General features: G+C 37.4%; 1 protein-coding gene across 1 annotated transcript in view; it reads right to left on the bottom strand.

Moving 5' to 3' along the window:
• Positions 1 to 20,943, bottom strand: part of PKHD1 (PKHD1 ciliary IPT domain containing fibrocystin/polyductin) — a 475,332-nt gene that overhangs the window by 112,460 nt on the left and 341,929 nt on the right. Inside the window, exons 58-59 of the mRNA XM_003254164.4 lie at positions 20,128 to 20,296; positions 17,784 to 17,941 (exon numbers count right to left, since the gene is read on the bottom strand). Coding sequence (XP_003254212.2) covers positions 17,784 to 17,941; positions 20,128 to 20,296 — 327 coding nt within the window. The remainder of the gene's footprint in view (positions 1 to 17,783; positions 17,942 to 20,127; positions 20,297 to 20,943) is intronic.

The following is a 20,943-nucleotide window of genomic DNA, read 5'->3' as shown; positions in this document are numbered from 1 at the left end:
AAAATCTTGATGCTTTGTTTGGAGGCTTGAGTATTTAAATAATACCTCCTGCAAATGGCAGGTAATCCAAGTCTAGATAAGCTTTGTTTTTTAATTGACTGAATTATATGCCCAGAATCAATTAGGTGCTCTCTAGATTGGTTTCTAATTCTGTGATTCATTTCTAATCCTAGGAACCCAGGCTACATCTGATGACCATTGACTTATAAAAATGTAATTTGCCAGGGATAAATAGAGTCTAGTACATGGCTTAAAAAATCAATTCTCTTTAATGTGTATCCCTCAGAACAAAGGAAGAAAAATATCCCTATGATGAATGCAGCTACATGTAGCTATTTAGTCTTTGAAATGTGACTAGTGCAACCAAGGAGCTAAGCTTTAAATTATGTATAATTTTAATTAATTATAATTTAAAATGTAAAACTGATAACAATTATTGGAAAATGTTTAGGTATATTTTAAACAATGTTTATATGTGATTCTACCTTTTCAATTGCAAAGTTTATAAAATATAGGCAAAGATCAAATACTTTTGACAAAAACACTTTATAAATTGACATGTAACAGTAAAAAGCACAACAGATTTTAAACACATAGTATAAGAAACAGAATGCAAAATATCTCAACTTTTACATTGATTACATATTAAAATGATGATTTTTAAATATATTGAGCAAAATTAAAGGTATTACTAAATTTAATTTCATCTGTTTCTTTTTACTGCTTTTAGCCTGGATGCTAAGACATTAAGTCACACTTGTGCATTATATTTCTATTAAACAATACTGTTCTGAATGGGTAATGCTCAGTTCTTATTCCTAGATTTAAAAAAAATCACTGAAAACTAAAGATTATCAAAAATATGCCAGTCCTTCATAAAAATATCAAAAATTTGTGGATCAAAAAACTCTATCAACAGAGTGAAAAGGAAACCTGAAGTATGGGGGGGAAATATTTGCAAATCATATGTCTAGTAAGGGATTAATATCTACAACACATAGAGAACTCCTAAGATTCAACAACAACAAAAAACCCCAAACAGCCCAATTCAAAAATAAGTATGGGACTTGAATAGACATTTCTCCAAAAAAGATATTCAAATTAACAATGACTCCATGAAAAGATGTTCAACAATACTAATCATTTGGGAAATGCAAATCAAAATTACAATGACATATCACCTCACACCCATTAAAATGGTTACTATCAAAGTAGAAAATTTCAAGTGTCAACAAGAATGTAGAGAAAGCATTGTGTACTGTTAGTGGGAATGTAAAATGGTACAGTTATTGTGGGAAACAATATTATGGTTCCACAAAAGGTTAAAAATAGAACTACCATATGACCTTGCTATTTCACTTCTGGATCTATACCCAATAGAATTGAAAGTAGAGTCTCTAAGAGATATTTGTATACCATATTCATAGTAGCATTATTTACCATAGCTAAAACATGGAAGCATTCCAGGTGTCCATGGGTGGATGAATGGATAAGCAAAATGTGGTAAGTTCACGCAGTGGAATGAAATTCCATAATACGCTGCAATGTGGATGAACCCTGAGAACATTATGCTAAAAGAAATAAGCCAGTCCCAAAAGGTATTGTATGATTCTACTTATATGAGGTACTTAAGGGTAGTCAAAATCATAGAGCCAGAGAGTGGAATGTTGGTTTTCAGGAACACGGGGTAGGGAAGAATGCGAAGTTACTGTTTAATGACATTAGAGTTTCAGTTGTAAGAGTTGAAAAGACTTATGGAGAAGTATGGTAGTGATGGTTGCACAATACTATGAATGTATTTAATACCAACGAACTGTACACCTGTAATCCCAGCACTTTGGGAGAACGAGGTGGGTGGATCACCAGGTCAGGAGATCTAGATCATCCTGGCTAACACAGTGAAACCCCGTCTCTACTAAAAATACAAAAAATTAGCCGGGCATGGTGGTGGGCGCCTGTAGTCCCAGCTACTGAGGCTGAGGCAGGAGAATGGTGTGAACCCAGGAGGCGGAGCTTGCAGTGAGCCAAGATCACACCACTGCACACCAGCCTGGGTGACAGAGCGAGACTCCCTCTCAAAAAAAAAAAAAAAAAAAAAAATGGTTAAGACGGCAAATTTTATATTATGTGTATTTTACCACAATAAAAACATAAGCCAGTCTAAAAAGTGAAGAACTAAAAGAATGTCATGTGTTGGCCGATAGAAGGAATTTAGAATTCCTATGCTTGAAAAAGTCTTATTTGGCTTATTATAAAATCATTGTCTTACTGTCTTTGAATATGTAAAAGGCTGTAATACAGAAAGACTTCTATGAAACATGGAAAGACTTATACTCTGTCATGCTGAAAGGCAAACTAGGTCACTAGGTAGAAGTCATAGAAGGAAGAGCCTGACAATAACAGTTATTCAAAATATAATATAGGCAGCCTTAAAAGGGTGTGAACTCCCACTTCCTGGGAAAATGAAAGGTAAAGGGCACGTATGCATGTGAAGTGAAGCTGACTGATCGTCAAGGGACCATCCAAATCAAAGACACTACAATCTTGTCATTTCTTTCCAACTAGCATGTATTCCTGTAGACTAATAGATTAACATGAGGCAGTATTTCCCAAAATGTGTTCTGAAGTACACTAATTCCAAGGGACTCTAGTGTGTAGTATGAACAGGTATTCTCTAGTCAAAAAGCTTGGGAAATACCAGGTAACACAAAATTAAACAGTATTTTTAAAAATTTAATTACAGAACTTATCGGAATCTTTAGTATTTTAATACACATGGTGGTCTCCAAAATAGGAATAGTCAGAGTTTTCAAAATTTATTTGGCCATGTACCACATTTTTTACAGTCTCCTGAAATTAGAAAATGGGGGAATATTCTTTGAAAATGCTAAAACAAATTATGCATTAATTAAATCTATAAAATTTACTTTGTGGAAGAGTTGACTGGCAAACTAAATTCTTGACTTTCTTATTCACATTTGTTCCCTCATTCAGCAAACATTAACAAAGCGTATATTATATTCCACAAATTGTACTAGAAATTCAAAGACATTTACCTTGAAGTCACTCACAGTCTGGTAAGAAAGCAGACTTGTAAAATGATGGCGGTAGCCCACGAGAGGGGCTGTAATGGAGCTGAGCAATGGGTGAAGGAGAGTCACAAAGGTCCTCCATATTCCTGAGTTCTGCATCCGTGGATTTGACCAACTGCAGATCAAAAATATGTGAAGGAAAAAAAAAAAAACTCTACAAAGTTCCAAACAGAAGTTTCACTTGATTTTGGTTTTGCCACATGACGAGTACTATGTTGAATCCACACAAACGAAGTGATGCATTAGCCATCTTATTAGGTATTATAAGTAATCTACACATGATTTAAAGTGTACGGGAGAATGTATGTAGATTAGATGCAAATACTACACCTTTTTAATATAAGACTTGAGCATCTGTGGATTTTGGTATCTGTAGGGGTCCTGGAATCAATGCCACATGGATATTTAGGAATAGCTGTATATATATTATGTATGAAGAAGAGGAACTAAATGAGTTTTTTGTGGTTGTTACTAATATCGCCCTTCAAAAATGTTAAAGTACTCGACAGTTATTTGTTAAACTCTAAAAATCTATTTGCTACCAAGTAAAGTAAAAATATGTGAATGATCCAGTTAAATGTATCTCTGTATAGAGTCCTACCAGTTGATTCAGACCACACAATGATAATTATCCAGAAGTGGTTATGAACTGTGGCTTTGGAGTCAGACAAATATAGATTTAAATCTTGGTTCTGCACATTCTAACTGTGGGACTATGAAAAATTAGTTAACTTTGCCAAACCTCTATTTTCCCAAATGCTGAAGGCGGATAACAATCCCTTCATGTTAAGGTTGTTGTAAGGATAAATGAGAGTATTTATAAAGTATTTAGCATAATGCCTGGCACATGGAATGCACTAGATAATGGCAATTATTATTATTGCTAGTTTGTTTGGATAATTGCTAGAATATTTGTACAATCTCAGTTTACTTTGTTCTGTGTGGACAGAGCTTTGTGTGCGATGAAAGCTGATAGATCTAAAACAATTAACACTGAAGAATATAAAGAAAGAAGGAGGAAAACTTGGATAGAGGGTACTGGGTAGTATAGCATAGTCTTAAAAACACAGTTCGGGGCTGGGCGCGGTGACTCATGCCTATAATTGCAGCACTTTGGGAGGACAAGGTAGGAGGATCGCTTGAGCCCAGGAGTTCAAGACCAGCCTGGACAATATAGTGAGACCTCATCTCTACTAAAAATTTGTTTTAAAAAACTCACCAGGTGTGGTGACATGTGCCTGTAGTGACAGCTACTTGGAAGGCTGAGGTGGGAGGATCACTTGAGCCCAGGAGTTGGAGGTTGTAGTGAGCTATGATCGTACCACCGCACTCTGGCCTGGGCGACAGAGTGAGACCTTCTTTCTAAAAATAAAAAATAAAAATAAAAACACAGTTCAATCTGAACCTTGTTAATTAGCTTTATGACTTGGACAAGTTACCTAATGTCTACATCAGTTCCCACACCTATAAAATGGAGGCAACAGGACTATTTCTTAGAGTAGATCCCGTTGATGGCATTAAATGAGGTAACACATTGAAAGGTCACAGCACAGAGCCAGAAATACGGTGGACACTCAGCAAGTGTTAGATGCTGTTATTGTTAATGGAAGATTTGAAGAGCAAGACAATCACCATAATAACATGTCTAGATTGAGGAAAGGAAAAGGAAATTGTCCCCATAGATCTCATGCCTGTTCATATCATCCTTTATAGATCACACATAAAAATCATTCCAACTCACAGCATGGACTACTTCAAGATGTAATCAAATGTTGTTACGCCATTCACTGCCTGGAGACCAGGCAAGTCATGAGGGAGCGAGAAAATAAGGTGAAGGAAAGGTACTCTTTGGGTCTGAACGATGTACCACTAGAAGCCGTATCCCCCTCTGCTTGGGATTAAAATCCCTTGCAGCCACGTATCCCAAAGAGTCTAATATTTTCCGAGACTCCACTGTGCCTTTATGTTTTAATACCCTGACATCTGGAATCCTAAAAGTCTAATGTTTAACCATAAATATCTGCTGAGATTAAAGAGCTATATACCAAGCTTCAATCTTTGGGGCCTATAATTGCTTGGGAAAAGAGAATGGTATTTTCCCCTCCAGCTAGAAGAAAAAGACCTCTGCATGCACAGATATTGGCAGACAAATTTTCTAACAACCGTTTCCTCTCTCCATTCTGTCCTCTCATTTTCTCCCTCCCTCTCCAATCTCCCATTTTATAATACCATCTTGCTGTCATTCTCAGGACAAATGGGAAGAAAGAGAAGCCTAGAAAGCTTAAAGAAAAGATACATTTCAAGGTCTGGCAACAAAAAGTTGAGAAACTGCAAACCACTCTCTGTTAAGCAGCTGAGCAGACGTCGCCACAATACCTGAGCTTTCCCCATTATTCTGTTAGAAAACACTTCATTACTCAGTGGGCTGACAGCCAAATGCCAGCTTTCTTTTCTTTCTTTTTTTTTTTTATCAACCTAATCTTTTATTTTTGATTTGAGGCCAGTCACTTTTAAGGTCTCCACAGTGGTTTATAACTTTCTTTCTTGAGAAGTGTCCAAGAAGTAACACAATTTGAAAAATGGTCCCTACTGTCTCATGGTAAATGGGAAACTCACCTGCCCTGAAGGTGTATGTGGTCAGAAATCTTGGTCAGACCACAGTACTTTGCTGGAAATAATGTCAAGGAAAGTGTGGGAAAAGCTTATCGTGAGTTTATATTTTTAATATAACTATTCAATGTGGCACTTAAAACATAAACTTAGTATGAAACCCATTTTTATCCACTGATATATTATGAAAGTGACATTTTGAGGTCAGTCACCTCACTTCTAGGAAAAATGATCTATTTAAAAAGAGGTTTAATATGTTGTTTTTATTCAAATACTTAAGATTGTAAATATTCCTGAATCTTTTTAGCTAATGTTCTTTTCTCTTGTGGAAATATATTCATTGTGTTCATAAGCAAGTATGTTTATATCTGTAGGTATTTGGCACAGAGAGCTAATTCTTGATTATTCGTTAAAATTTGAAACTATGCACTTATTAAATCAAAAATATTGTCTTCTTAATATCTTGTTTATTTACTTCAAAAGGAACCTATAACTCTATAGTGATGATTCTCAAGCCTAACACAGCAGAATCACTTATTGTTTGTGTGTGTGTGTGTGTGTGTGTGTGTGTTGTGTTGTGTTTAACTCAAAGGTCTGGACTTTACACACATCTATTGATTCAAAATCTCCCTACATGCCAATGAATGTTTAATGTCCTAGATGACCCTAATGATAAGCCAGTTTTAGTAGCTAGTGTCCTGACCACATCATGAAAAAATATTGGCAGGAGAATGGGGGGGGGTTGTTTTGTTTTAAAATTTTCAGTCTATTGAAGAGTAATAATTTTTTTTAAAAAATACAAATTATCAGACAAATTAGATATACAAACTATAAGCCCCAAGTTTACTTATTAGACTCAACAGACATAAAATTACTCTGCCAAATTGCTGTGTTTCTAAGTGGTAAATTTCTGTGAATACCTCACTGTAGACAGGTAGCTGATAGTTTGTGGGCCAGCATGCGTGGAGCAGCTACCTCCGAGCCCCACCTGCTCCCCTTCCACCTGCACAGCTTCTTGGCTGCACTGCCCGCCTCCAGACAGCCAGCACACTCCAACACAGCTAGCACAGTCTTTTCAGGGAGCGAGGAAAATCCTACTGCCACCTTTCTTAAAATCTCCCAAAATATATAGATATAGAAAATAAAACTGCGGTTAACAGAGACAGGGGTTTGGGAGTGAGAGGAAATGAGGGGATGTTGGTCAAAGGACACAGAGTTGCAGATATGTAAGGATATGTAAGGCGAATAAGTCCAGAGGTGTAATTCACAACGTGAGGACTCTAGGTTAATAATATTGTGTTGTAGTCAGGATTTTTGCTAATATTATGAATTATAGATGCTCTTGCCACAAAAAGTAGGGGTGGTTAACCATGTGAGATGATGGATATGTTCATTTGCTTCACTATAGTAGTCATTTTACCATGTGTAAGAGTATCAAAACATCATGCTGTACATCTGAAATGTACACTAAATAAATAAATAAATTGAAATAAAATCCAAACCTTTTACTCTGGCCAAGAAAGAGGCTGGCTCCTGTCTATCTGCAACCGCTTCTTCTCTCAAAAACTGCACACAGTGGTCTCCTTTCCACCCACCTCTCACACATGCTGAGGCCCTTTCGGGTCTCAGAGTCCCCGCCCTGGCTGCTCCCTCTGCCTGGAAGTCTCCTCCCTCTGCTCAGGGCAGGCACTCCTCACTCCTCATTCAGGTCTCATTTGAAATGCAACTATTTCAAATAGCAATTCACCTGCACACAAGACACACACACACACACAGACAACTCAAACTACCTTTCCAGCCCAAAACACTATTGTATTTTTTTCCATTCTTCTCATCTCTCCTGGAATGCGTGTGTGTGTGTGTATTTTTTATATTTTTTTATTTTATATATATGTATTTATATATATTTTTATATATTATATATATTTTTATATATTTTTTAATGTTTTTATATATTTTATATATTTTTATATATATTTATATTTATATTTTTATATATTTATATATATTTTTTATATATTTTATATATATTTTTATATATATAAAATACACACACATATATATAAAATATACTCTGTTATATACATACACATACACATATATATGTGTGCATGTGTATGTATATGTATTATATATATAATATATATAATTGTTTTAGAGACAGGTCTCACTCTGTCAACCAGGCTGGAGTGCAGTGGCATCATCTTGGCTCACTGTAACCCCCGCCTCCCGGGTTCAAGCGATTTTCATCCCTCAGCCTCCTGAGTAGCTGGGATCACAGGCATGTGCCATCACACCTGGCTAATTTTTCTACTTTTAGTAGAGACGGATTTTCATCACATTGGCCATGCTGGTCTCCAACTCCCAACCTTGGGTGATCCGCCTGCCTCAGCCTCCCAAAGTGCTGGGATTATAGGCATGAGCCACCAATCCCAGAATATTTTTTATTTGGAATTTTGTTTATGTACCTCTGGAATTTTTATTTGTTTATGTACCTAACCCTACTGGAACATAAGCTTGATGGCAGCAGAAATGTTGTTTTGTTCATTGCTATAGTTTCCATGCTTAGAGAGGCTCTGGTAGACAGAAAGTAGGCAAAATACACTTGACGAATGAAAATGCCTATTTCAGCGTGTAGCATAAAAAGGGTGCTCATGCAATGCTAGTTTTCATTTTACCTCCCTTCCGCTTTTTTTGTCATGGCTGAGAAATTGTTAAATGCTGTTGAAACTGAAGCTCTGATTTCTTTCTGCTGCCTCCCGACACTGCTGGCGCCCCACATGTGTGAACCAGGTTGTGAGGTGATGCCATCCATTTGTAGTCTGGGACAGACAGATACTGACTTTGGAGCCAGAATGGAAAGCTCTGGTATCTGCCTAATTCTACCTGAATGGGACATTAATTTCAATGCTTTGTTCTTCTAAATGATTTTGAATGTTCAGATCATCAGATGCCTCCATAATCAAAAGGAATCCTTTCGAGAATAAAATGTAAATGGTTCTCAGAAGATCACCTGCTTGGCACGAGCTGTCTCGCTCTCTACTGTTATACATTTTTCCAAGTTGGCTGCACATGCAAACTTACAGAGAAGTATAAAACAAAATTAGCAGCTCTCTTCTCCCCTGGCTACACACCCTGCATTACACAGATAGCAAAACCCACTGGCAGAGTGTTCCTCAGAGCTGATCCACATGGATGGTTTTTGCTCCTAATGCCAGAATATATGACAATATGCTGGGACCTGTGGATATCTGTCTGGGTGAGTAGTTTTTGTATGAACTTATATGTGCAAATAAAATCTGTTATTTTCCAAATTAAAAATCAACCTCAAAGGCAATGGACTCCAAATGACTTGGAAAGATATGTTTAAAAAAATACGGAAAGGATATAAGGGTCTGTTAAACTCAATGACATTTGGAATAAATATAAAATTCCAGTGGTCTCCATTTTCACCTTAGCTGCATTGCTTTCTCTGGTTTACTGAAGATGAACATAGATTCTTGTCTTGAAGAGAAAAAAAAAACAAAATAGTCGTTAATTATCCTAAGATTAAATCTGTGCTTTCTTCATCCAACAGATTGTGGACAGTAACTGGAAAGTAGCTAAGAGAAAATGTTTTAAAAATGAAAAGAAATTTGCATTAAGGAAGAAGGGATTTACTCCTACTTTGGAAGTCAAAGAAAAATACTGCAATCCTGTCAGCACCCGGAAGGCACCATTTACTATGTGCTGTCTCTTTCATTGCAAGAGGACACAGATTGTATTTTTACTGCAGTAAACAGCAGATTCCACTGTGGGAATCCTTGCAGTTGGTACCTATAGCAACCTCATTTAAAATGTTATAAAGCTCTAAAACATCAGGAGTTTAGGCAGTCAGTCATATATACCTCCATACAGACATGCAGCCACTCACACACATACATGCTTGTCCACACACTGATAGCAAATCGTGTGTAATATGATATTACTCATGGAGTTTTACCATTGAATCATGTTTCACAGCCATGGTAAAGAGCTGAGAAAAAGCAAATATTCTATCATTGCAACCAGCAGCAAGAACATATTTATGCCTAAATAGTGTATTACACCACCTGGTAAGTAACCACCTAAAAAGAACATTCTTATGATTTAAACATGGAGAATTTGACTGTCATTTTAGAGTTTCTATTTGTAACAGATGCTTTTTTAATTTTATTATTATTATACTTTAAGTTTTAGGGTACATGTGCACAATGTGCAGGTTTGTAACATATGTACACATGTGCCATGTTGGTTTGCTGCACCCATTAACTCGTCATTTAGCATTAGGTATATCTCCTAATGCTATCCCTCCCCACTCCCCCCAACCCACAACAGTCCCCAGAGTGTGATGTTCCCCTTCCTGTGTCCATGTGTTCTCATTGTTCAATTCCCACCTATGAGTGAGAACATGCAGTGTTTGGTTCTTTGTCCTTGCAATAGTTTGCTGAAAATGATGGTTTCCAGTTTCATCCATCTCCCTACAAAGGACATGAACTCATCATTTTTTATGGCTGCATAGTATTCCATGGTGTATATGTACCACATTTTCTTAATCCAGTCTATCGTTGTTGGACATTTGGGTTGGTTCCAACTCTTTGCTATTGTGAATAGTGCCACAATAAACATACGTGTGCATGTGTCTTCATAGCAGCATGATCTATAATCCTTTGGGTATATGCCCAGTAATGGGATGGCTGGGTCAAATGGTATTTCTAGTTCTAGATCCCTGAGGAATCGCCACACTGACTTCCACAATGGTTGAACTAGTTTACAGTCCCACCAACAGTGTAAAAGTTTCCTATTTCTCCACATCCTGTCCAGCACCTGCTGTTTCCTGACTTTTTAATGATGGCCATTCTAACTGGTGTGAGATGGTATCTCATTGTGGTTTTGATTTGCATTTCTCTGATGGCCAGTGTTGATGAGCATTTTTTCATGAGTTTTTTGGCTGCATAAATGTCTTCTTTTGAAAAGTGTCTGTTCATATCCTTCGCCCACTTTTTGATGGGGTTGTTTGTTTTTTTCTTGTAAATTTGCTTGAGTTCATTGTAGATTCTGGATATTAGCCCTTTGTCAGATGAGTAAGTTGTGAAAATTTTCTCCCATTCTGTAGGTTGCCTGTTCACTCTGATGGTAGTTTCTTTTGCTGTGCAGAGGCTCTTTAGCTTAATTAGATCCCATTTGTCAATTTGGCTTTTGTTGCCATTGCTTTTGGTGTTTTAGACATGAAGTCCTTGCCCATGCCTTTGTCCTGAATGGTATTGCCTAGGTTTTCTTCTAGGGTTTTTATGGTTTTAGGTCTAACATGTAAGTCTTTAATCCATCTTGAATTAATTTTTGTATAAGGTGTAAGGAAGAGATCCAGTTTCAGCTTTCTACATATGGCTAGCCAGTTTTCCCAGCACCATTTATTAAATAGGGAATCCTTTCCCCATTGCTTGCTTTTGTCAGGTTTGTCAAAGATCAGATGGTTGTAGATATGCGGCATTATTTCTGAGGGCTCTGTTCTGTTCCATTGATCTATATCTCTGTTTGGGTACCAGTACCATGCTGTTTTGGTTACTGTAGCCTTGTAGTATAGTTTAAAGTCAGGTAGCGTGATGCCTCCAGCTTTGTTCTTTTGGCTTAGGGTTGACTTGGCGATGCGGGCTCTTTTTTGGTTCCATATGAACTTTAAAGTAGTTTTTTCCAATTCTGTGAAGAAAGTCATTGGTAGCTTGATGGGGATGGCATTGAATTGATAAATTACCTTGGGCAGTATGGCCATTTTCATGATATTGATTCTTCCTACCCATGAGCATGGAATGTTGTTCTATTTGTTTGTATCCTCTTTTATTTCATCGAGCAGTGGTTTGTAGTTCTCCTTGAAGAGGTCCTTCACATCCTTTGTAAGTTGGATTTCTAGGTATTTTATTCTCTTTGAAGCAATTGTGAATGGGAGTTCACTCAGGATTTGGCTCTCTGTTTGTCTGTTATTGGTGTATAAGAATGCTTGTGATTTTTGTACATTGATTTTGTATCCTGAGACTTTGCTGAAGTTGCTCATCAGCTTAAGGAGATTTTGGGCTGAGACAATGGGGTTTTCTAGATATACAATCATGTCATCTGGAAACAGGGACAATTTGACTTCCTCTTTTCCTAATTGAATACCCTTTATTTCCTTCTCCTGCCTAATTGCCCTGGCCAGAACTTCCAACACTATGTTGAATAGGAGTGGTGAGAGAGGGCATCCCTGTCTTGTGCCAGTTTTCAAAGGGAATGCTTCCAGTTTTTGCCCTTTCAGTATGATATTGGCTGTGGGTTTGTCATAGATAGCTCTTATTATTTTGAGATATGTCCCATCAATACCTAATTTATTGAGAGTTTTTAGCATGAAGGTTGTTGAATTTTGTCAAAGGCCTTTTCTGCATCTATTGAGATAATCATGTGGTTTTTGTCTTTGGTTCTGTTTATATGCTGGATTACATTTATTGATTTGTGTATGTTGAACCAGCCTTGCATCCCAGGGATGAAGCCCACTTGATGATGGTGGATAAGCTTTTTGATGTGCTGCTGGATTCGGTTTGCCAGTATTTTACTGAGGATTTTTGCATCAATGTTCATCAAGGATATTGGTCTAAAATTCTTTTTTTTTTTTGTCTGTGTCTCTGCCAGGCTTTGGTATCAGGATGATGCTGGCCTCATAAAATGAGTTAGGGAAGATTTCCTCTTTTTCTATTGATTGGAATAGTTTCAGAAGGAATGGTACCAGCTCCTCCTTGTACCTCTGGTAGAATATGGCTGTGAACCCATCTGGTCCTGGACTTTTTTTGGTTGGTAAGCTACTGATTATTGCCACAATTTCAGAGCCTGTTATTGGTCTATTCAGAGATTCAACTTCTTCCTGGTTTAGTCTTGGGAGGGTGTATGTGTTGAGGAATTTATCCATTTCTTCTAGATTTTCTAGTTTATTTGCGTAGAGGTGTTTGTAGTATTCTCTGATGGTAGTTTGTATTTCTGTAGGATCGGTGGTGATATCTATCATTTTTTATTGCGTCTATTTGATTCTTCTGTCTTTTCTTCTTTATTAGTCTTGCTAGCGGTCTATCAATTTTGTTGATCTTTTCAAAAATCCAGCTCCTGGATTCATTAATTTTTTGAGGGGTTTTTTGTGTCTATTTCCTTCAGTTCTGCTCTGATTTTAGTTATTTCTTGCCTTCTGCTAGCTTTTGAATGTGTTTGCTCTTGCTTTTCTAGTTCTTTTAATTGCGATGTTACGGTGTCATTTTTGGATCTTTCCTGCTTTCTCTTGTGGGCATTTAGTGCTATAAATTTCCCTCTACACACTGCCTTCAATGTGTCCCAGAGATTCTGGTATGTTGTGTCTTTGTTCTTGTTGGTTGCAAAGAACATCTTTATTTCTGCCTTCATTTCGTTATGTACCCAGTAGTCATTCAGGAGAAGGTTGTTCAGTTTCCATGCAGTTGAGTGGTTTTGAGTGAGTTTCTCAATCCTGAGTTCCAGTATGATTGCACTGTGGTCTGAGAGACAGTTTGTTATAATTTCTGTTCTTTTACATTTGCTGAGGAGTGCTTTACTTCCAACTATGTGGTCAATTTTGGAATAGGTGTGGTGTGGTGCTGAAAAAAATGTATATTCTGTTGATTTGGGGTGGAGAGTTCTGTAGATGTCTATTAGGTCTGCTTGGTGCAGAGCTGAGTTCAATTCCTGGATATCCTTGTTAACTTTCTGTCTTGTTGATCTGTCTAATGTTGACAGTGGGGTGTTAAAGTCTCCCATTATTATTGTGTGGGAGTCTAAGTCTCTTTGTAGGTCACTAAGGACTTGCTTTATGATTCTGGGTGCTCCTGGATTGGGTGCATATATATTTAGGATAGTTAGCTCTTCTTGTTGAATTGATCCCTTTACCATTATGTAATGGCCTTCTTTGTCTCTTTTAATCTTTGTTGGTTTAAGGTCTGTTTTATCAGAGACTAGGATTGCAACCCCTGCCTTTTTGTGTTTTCCATTTGCTTGGTAGATCTTCCTCCATCCCTTTATTTTCAGCCTATGTGTGTCTCTGCATGTGAGATGGGTTTCCTGAATACAGCACACTGATGAGTCTTGACTCTTTAACCAATTTGCCAGTCTGTGTCTTTTAATTGGAGCATTTAGCCCATTTACATTTAAAGTTAATATTGTTATGTGTGAATTTGGTCCTGTCATTATGATGTTAGCTGGTTATTTTGCTCATTAGTTTATGCAGTTTCTTCCTAGCCTTGATGGTCTTTACATTTTGGCATCAGTGATGGAAGATGAAGTGAGTGAAATGAAGTGAGAAGGGAAGTTTAGAGAAAAAAGAATAAAAAGAAATGAACAAAGCCTCCAAGAAATATGGAGCTATGTGAAAAGACCAAATCTACGTCTGGTTGGAGTACCTGAAAGTGACGGGGAGAATGGAACCAAGTTGGAAAACACTCTGCAGGATATTTTCCAGGAAAACTTCCCCAATCTAGGAAGGCAGGCCAAGATTCAGATTCAGGAAATACAGAGAACGCCACAGAGATACTCCTTGAGAAGAGCAACTCCAAGACACATAATTGTCAGATTCACCAAAGTTGAAATGAAGGAAAAAATGTTAAGGGCAGCCAGAGAGAAAGGTCGGGTTAGCCACAAAGGGAAGCCCATCAGAATAAAAGCGGACCTCTCGGCAGAAACTCTACAAGCCAGAAGAGAGTGGGGGCCAATATTCAACTTCTTAAAGAAAAGAATTTTCAACCCAGAATTTCATATCCAGCCATACTAAGCTTCATAAGTGAAGGAGAAATAAAATACTTTACAGACAAGCAAATGCTGAGAGATTTTGTCACCACCAGGCCTGCCCTAAAAGTGCTCCTGAAGGAAGCACTAAACATGGAAAGGAACAACCAGTACCAGCCACTGCAAAAACAGATGCTTTTGATGCCACACCCATGTATTTTTGGCACCACCTTCATACACCAAAGGCTGCTACCACAAAACCTATGACTTCCTTCTGAAAAAGCTCTTTTGTTCTTTTGATAACTTTGGTATCAATGTTTTTCTCTCTCTTTTTTTTCCTTCTGAGAGTTTTTGGTGGCCTCAAGGAAGAGCACAGTTAGCCTGTGTTCAGAGAAAGCCAAAGGGCTGGAGAGTTAATGGCCCCAAAGCATCCCCCAAAGTCCTGACAGAAAAGAAAGGTAAGCTCCAAGACAGAGGAGCTGGGATTTGAAATATTAATACATGAGCTTCCCTGTGGCTTAGCTGGGATATTTTGCGGTACTGTTCCCATGGTCTCCCGCAGTTCCCTATCAGACTTGAGCGCCAGCTTCCACAGTTGTGATCAGTTTGATAACACTTTCCTTATTGGCCTTATTTCTTTTCCTCGGATACTTCCTCACTTTCCTGCTGGTGCTTTACGGGATCACCCCCCATTAAACTACTTGGATTCTAAGCCTTGTATCAGGGTCTGCTTCTGGGACAACCTAAACTAAGACACTGTCTTCAGTCTTTATTCCCTTCTGTTAGGATAAAATATAATTTTCATCAAATACTCTGGAACATACATCCCCTGTGGATTCCAAAGAAATGGGATCCTCACCAAAAGCTCAAGTCCAGAAAAGTCCCACAATTAGGCATGTGCTTATTTTAATATATCAGAATGTTTTCCCCATAGCATAAATACCTGTAATGGTGGAATAATTCTTAAAACCAATAGAAAACTTACTATAGAATGCCATTTGAGTAGATCTAGGGGCAAATAGGAGGGTAGCCCCTTATCTTTTCTTCCTTTGCTACTTTCTTTTTAGTGCTACCCATATATTTTCTCAGTATAAATGTGTCCCTGAATTTCATTCTTCTGTGCAAAAAAAAAATGTATTTGCTGATTCTATTCAACAAATGCAACCAACATATTAAAATGAACATTTATTCAGCATTTCCGTGCACATGGCGCTGACTTTAAAACCAATACTGTAGTCCTCACAGCTTTTCACTCTATTCCAGAGATAAGCCTTCGACATATGGAAAAACATAAAATAAATGTTAAAAAGTTATAAATATTCAAGCATGAAATTGTATGGTAATTAAAAGAATTATATGTAGAAACAGCTCCAAATGTCAAATGCTGTACTGTAGCAGTAGTTCAGGTGAAAGAAAGGTGAAAACAAGTCAAAAGATACCTAGAACTATCTGAATTGTAGGCTTTCATATTACAGATAAATTCTTAAACCAATGACCTGAAGGCCTCAGTTCATTCTGCATGCTCTTGGATGATGTGAAACAGCAAACTATTCTGGCTGGTTACTTATAATCCATTCATTTGATCAGTCAACCAAAATTTATTGAGTATCTTCCCAAATACACATCAGTGAGCAAAAAAAAAAATTCCTGCCCTCATGAAGTTTGTGTTCTAAAAAGGATAAACAGTACATTAACATAAGCAATTACATTTATAATATAATGTTAAGTACCACGACTCTACCAAACAATAAAGCAAACATAGTAGAGCTACAGAATAATGATCTCATGATTATTTTAGATAGGGTGGTCAAGGATGGCTTCTCTGAGGGTACCTTATTTGAACAGCGGGAACTAGCTCCCAAAGAAGTGAGAATAAAATATTTCAGGAAGAGGAAAAAGCCAGCACAAAGGCCCTGATGTAGGGATATGCTTACCATGTTAAATGAAAAATAAGAGACCAGGATAAGTAAGTAAAAGGCGTGTCACAAGAGAGGAGGTGAGAGAGTGGGCAGGAACCAGGGGCTACAAGACTTACAGGCTTGTAGCTGGGACTTCATTCTGAATGGGTGGAAAGCTGAAAATATCCCTCGGGCCATTGTGTGAAGAATAGACTAGAGACTACAAGAGTAGAAGAAAGAAGACCAGCAAGGAGGCTATTCCCTCATCTGGTGAGAGACAATGGTGGCTAGTAGTAAAGGGAATGGTGAGAGTGGTAGTAGTGGAGGAAATGAGAAGTTTGAGAATTTGGGTTAGGAAACAGAAAAATAAAAGATGACTCCCAGGTTTTTTACTTAAATAGCCTCATGAATGGTGGCACCAGTTACTGAGGTAGGGACAGCTAGGCAAGAAGCAGGTTGTAGATGGGGGCAGAGATCAAGAATCTTTTTGAGGCATATTGAGTCTGAGATGTCTGCTATCTTTCCATGTAAAGTCAGTTGGCTATACTAGACCAAATTTCAGGGTCGAGTCTAGGCTGAGTATATAAATTGGAAGTCATCAGCATTTGATGGTATTTCAGTCTTGGTCCTGGGGAGCAAAATTAGAGAAAGAAGGAAAAAGGTCTCAGGACATAGTCCTGTGACAGTCACACATTCAAAAATTAAAAAGGACAAGGGGGACCAGAAAAGAAATCCAAAAAGAATCAACTAATGAGATAGGGAGAAAACAGAAAAACTTCTTCACGTTTGACCGCAGCAAGTTCCAGCTGAACACAAATGGGAATTCAGAGTCAGCTTGTTAGTGGAAATAAAAAGACAATGATCTCTCCAGGGGTCCAGCCATAAAAATTGATATAAAAAGGGGCTTTGTTTGCATAAGCAAGAAGAGGAAGAAGTTTGGAGCACAGCCTTGTTTGGGGGAGAGTTGGAGAATGGAGAAAAGGGAGACAAAACACATGACATCTACCCTACCATTGAGAGGGCGCTTTAAGTCCTGACAGAAAAGAAAGGTAACTTAAAGAAAAAGGAGCTGGTTCCATGGCAGACAAGTATGAAACACTGAGCATGATGGCTGCTTCAGGCCCAAGTGCCCAAGCTGGGCGAGAATTGTCCTCCCAGCTGTGCACCAAGCTGGGCATTGAGAATCTGCACTTTCGACATGGACATAGACAATCTCATAGAGGGCACAGCAGTAAAGTTGTGAGATCACATAATGACTCAGCATTCCTGTAATACAGGTGAATTGGCAGCAGATTAGCACAGACTCCAACTCTAGAATTTAGGTCTTCACCAGTACATTTCATTCTCAATGAGCACAGCAAAACCAGCTCCTTCACAAGCACCCTTGCCTCTACCACAGGCATTGGATTCAGATATAGCTTACCTGCATTGAAGAAGGATGCAGTCCATTCTGCCTCTGTTTTAGGAAATACAGAAACTGGTGGAGGCAGACCCAGGGCTCTCCCATCCAGATCCTTGAAGAGATATTTTCTTGGACTTGCACAGTCTAATTCAGGACAGACTACTTTTCCTAAATCTTTCCTGTGAAGACAGTCAAAAAGCAACTCTTTCATTTCATGATAAGCAGCAAGAAGAAAATATACATTGGTAGTGCTAATGTTGTATAAAATAAATTCAACAGATTTTTATTTTTGATAATGTGTCACATAGATATAAAATAAAACTCTTTATGAAACAATTTATTTCCCAATTATATGGTCAAGAAGAAAGACATTCTTACTAACCAAATATTTTGGATATCTAAATATGTAATCTTTATATAGATTGCTGATTTTTTAAGAAGCAAGATACAATAAAATGTTCCTCTCATAACAACTGAACATAATATAATTATTTTTAGGAATTTCAGGGGTTTGCAGTATTTTAGAATTATTATTATAAATATCAATTATATTTATGCTATATACAAAGAAAAATAGATATTCTCATTCAACAAATATCTATTGAAAACCTACAAATGACAGGCTGGGTAACATGATGGCAATAAAGACGAACATGGCACCTGCACTTTCAGAACTTAGAGTCAAGTGGGCTATATAAACAATTAATAGATAATTATAACATTGACTTACAGAGAACTTATTTTATTTCCCCTATTCTAATACTTTGAAATACCATTAGTAATAATATTAAATATTTATTGTATACCAACAATGTATTGAGTATTATCGACACAAAGATTCAGTTGTTAATATCACATAGTACTATGATTTGAATGATGGTCCTTTCAAATTTCATGTTGAAACTTAATCCTTAACGGAACAGTATTAAGAAGTGTGGCCTTTGGGAGATGATAAAGTTATGAGGACTCAATTCTCATGAATAAGATAGTACCCTTATAAAAGGGCTTGAGGATGAAGAGAGTACTCTCTTGCCCTTCCATTTCTTCTCCTATGTGAGAACACAGCATTTCTCCCCTCTGGAGGATGCACAAACAAGGCACCATCTTAGAAGGAGGGAGAAACCTTCACCAGACACCAATTATGCCAGTGTTCGATCTTGGACTCCCCAGCCTCCAGAACTATAAGAAATAAATTTATGTCCAGGTGCAGTGGTTCAGCCTGTAATCCCAAAACTTTGGGAGGCTGAGGCGGGAGGATCACTTGAGCCCAGGAGGTCAAGGCTGCAGTTAGCCATGATTATGCCACTGCACTTCAACCTGGGTGACAGAGGGAGACCCCATCTCCAAAAATAAAATAAATGAATTTCTGTTCTTCATAAATTATCCAGTCTGTGGTACTTTGTTATAGCAGCACAAACAGACTAAGACATGTAACTTTACAGCTATATCAGCCAGGGGTAAGACATGAACATAAGGAAAATTCGATAGTAAATTTTAAAAAGTGACAAAATAACACAAATTGCCTACCTAATCATGTTTAAGTACCTATAATGATTCAGGGATGGCATCAAAAAGAGACTCATGTTAAGCCAAACACATGAATGTTCTAATTAGGGTGGTTTCTTTAGTTTGTTCTTTTTTTTTTGTTTTTTTTCTTCCAACTAAAGGAGTTTGCCCCAGTGTTGTGGGAAAGAAAAAGTAATTCACTTTTCCGTTTCTAACTTTCTACTCTCTTTCATGGCAAAAAAAAAATCCTATCTAGTTTTCACATATTTGAATGAAACTCTTAGATCATATGTCAGAAAACAGTATTTACACCTGGTCTGAAATGCCAAAATCTGCTAGACCTCATCGTTCAGTTCAGAGATTCCTGTCAGCAGACACAATCTCCTTCTATTTACTAGTTCCTACACAAAAGGCTCCCAAGGTCTCCTTCTGAAGACCACTGACACTTTACTCCAATGAAGAATGAAGAATTAGAGTCAATTTATTACCAGAAAGTTTGAAAACATCCCAAAGAAGTCTCTCTAATTAAGATAAAACAATAAAACGATATCAATAAAACTTGCACTTCATTATTTCTGCCTCTTTTATTAGCTAAAGAAAGTCATTTGGCTGAGTCCAGATTCAATGGGGAGGGAAATAGCCCCTGCCTCTTTAGTGAGAGATATTTTAAAAATCATATATCACAAGGCATGAATATAGGAGGGGTAAAGAATTGGTCATTAAGTTAATGTACCTTACCATTCTAAGACTCATTTCTATTTCTTTGATGATTTTATTCTTTTTAAAACACATGTTTAGGGTTTGAAGAATTGCCAAGTACTTCATTAATATGGCTTATTAAAAATACTAACAATTATACCTGGGTTGTAATGGAGAAAAGTAGAACTTGTTTTTATCTTTTATCTTTAGCATCCTGGTCCTCTCTGCTGTTATTGGGTGCAAAATTCCAGTGTTCTCTGCATTTGGTAGAATGCAGACATCCAGGTCATCACTATAGCAACTCTTCACAAAACTAGAAAAGGTAACATCTGAAATTTTAAAAATATATATCGTAACATTATATCATATAAACCACCAGCCATAAACATCAAATATACAACTAAATATTGTTATAATAATGTATACCCCAAGTTAGTTTAAGCTATCCAGGATAGCCTTAGGAGTTTACATACATCTTGATATAAAATATCTGTAGTTCTTCAATACATGGACATTGCATGCAACAGAGAAGAGTATTTCAATACATTAAAGCTTTAAGAGCAATAAGGCTTTTCCTTTGAAGCTTAATCAAAATCCATTCATTTTGCAGAAAGACAAACCCACTCCCAGATAAACTAAGTAACAGGGGAGAGAGTACAATGGTACAAGAGATCTAATAGAAGATGAACTGCACCAGTCATGCCACAACTTTGATTTTAACCCTCACTGCTCAACCATCTACTAAGCAACTTCAGATGAGACACAACTTCTACATTTCAATTTCCTCATTTGTAAAATAGGAAGAATAACACCTAACCAAGAGAGTTCCTATGTAATCAAGTTAAATAATTGCTGTGTTAGCCAGGAGTGGTGGCTAATGCCTGTAATCCCAACACTTTGGGAGGCTAAGATGGGAGGATTGCTTGAGGCCAGGAGTTTCAGACCGGCCTGGTCAAGATAGCAAGATCCCATCTCA

This window comes from Nomascus leucogenys, chromosome 22a, assembly GCF_006542625.1.
Source record: "Nomascus leucogenys isolate Asia chromosome 22a, Asia_NLE_v1, whole genome shotgun sequence".
In the NCBI taxonomy this organism is placed as follows: domain Eukaryota; kingdom Metazoa; phylum Chordata; class Mammalia; order Primates; family Hylobatidae; genus Nomascus; species Nomascus leucogenys.
The sequence above is the reverse complement of the archived record's forward strand: the minus strand, read 5'-3'. Positions and strand labels throughout refer to the sequence as shown.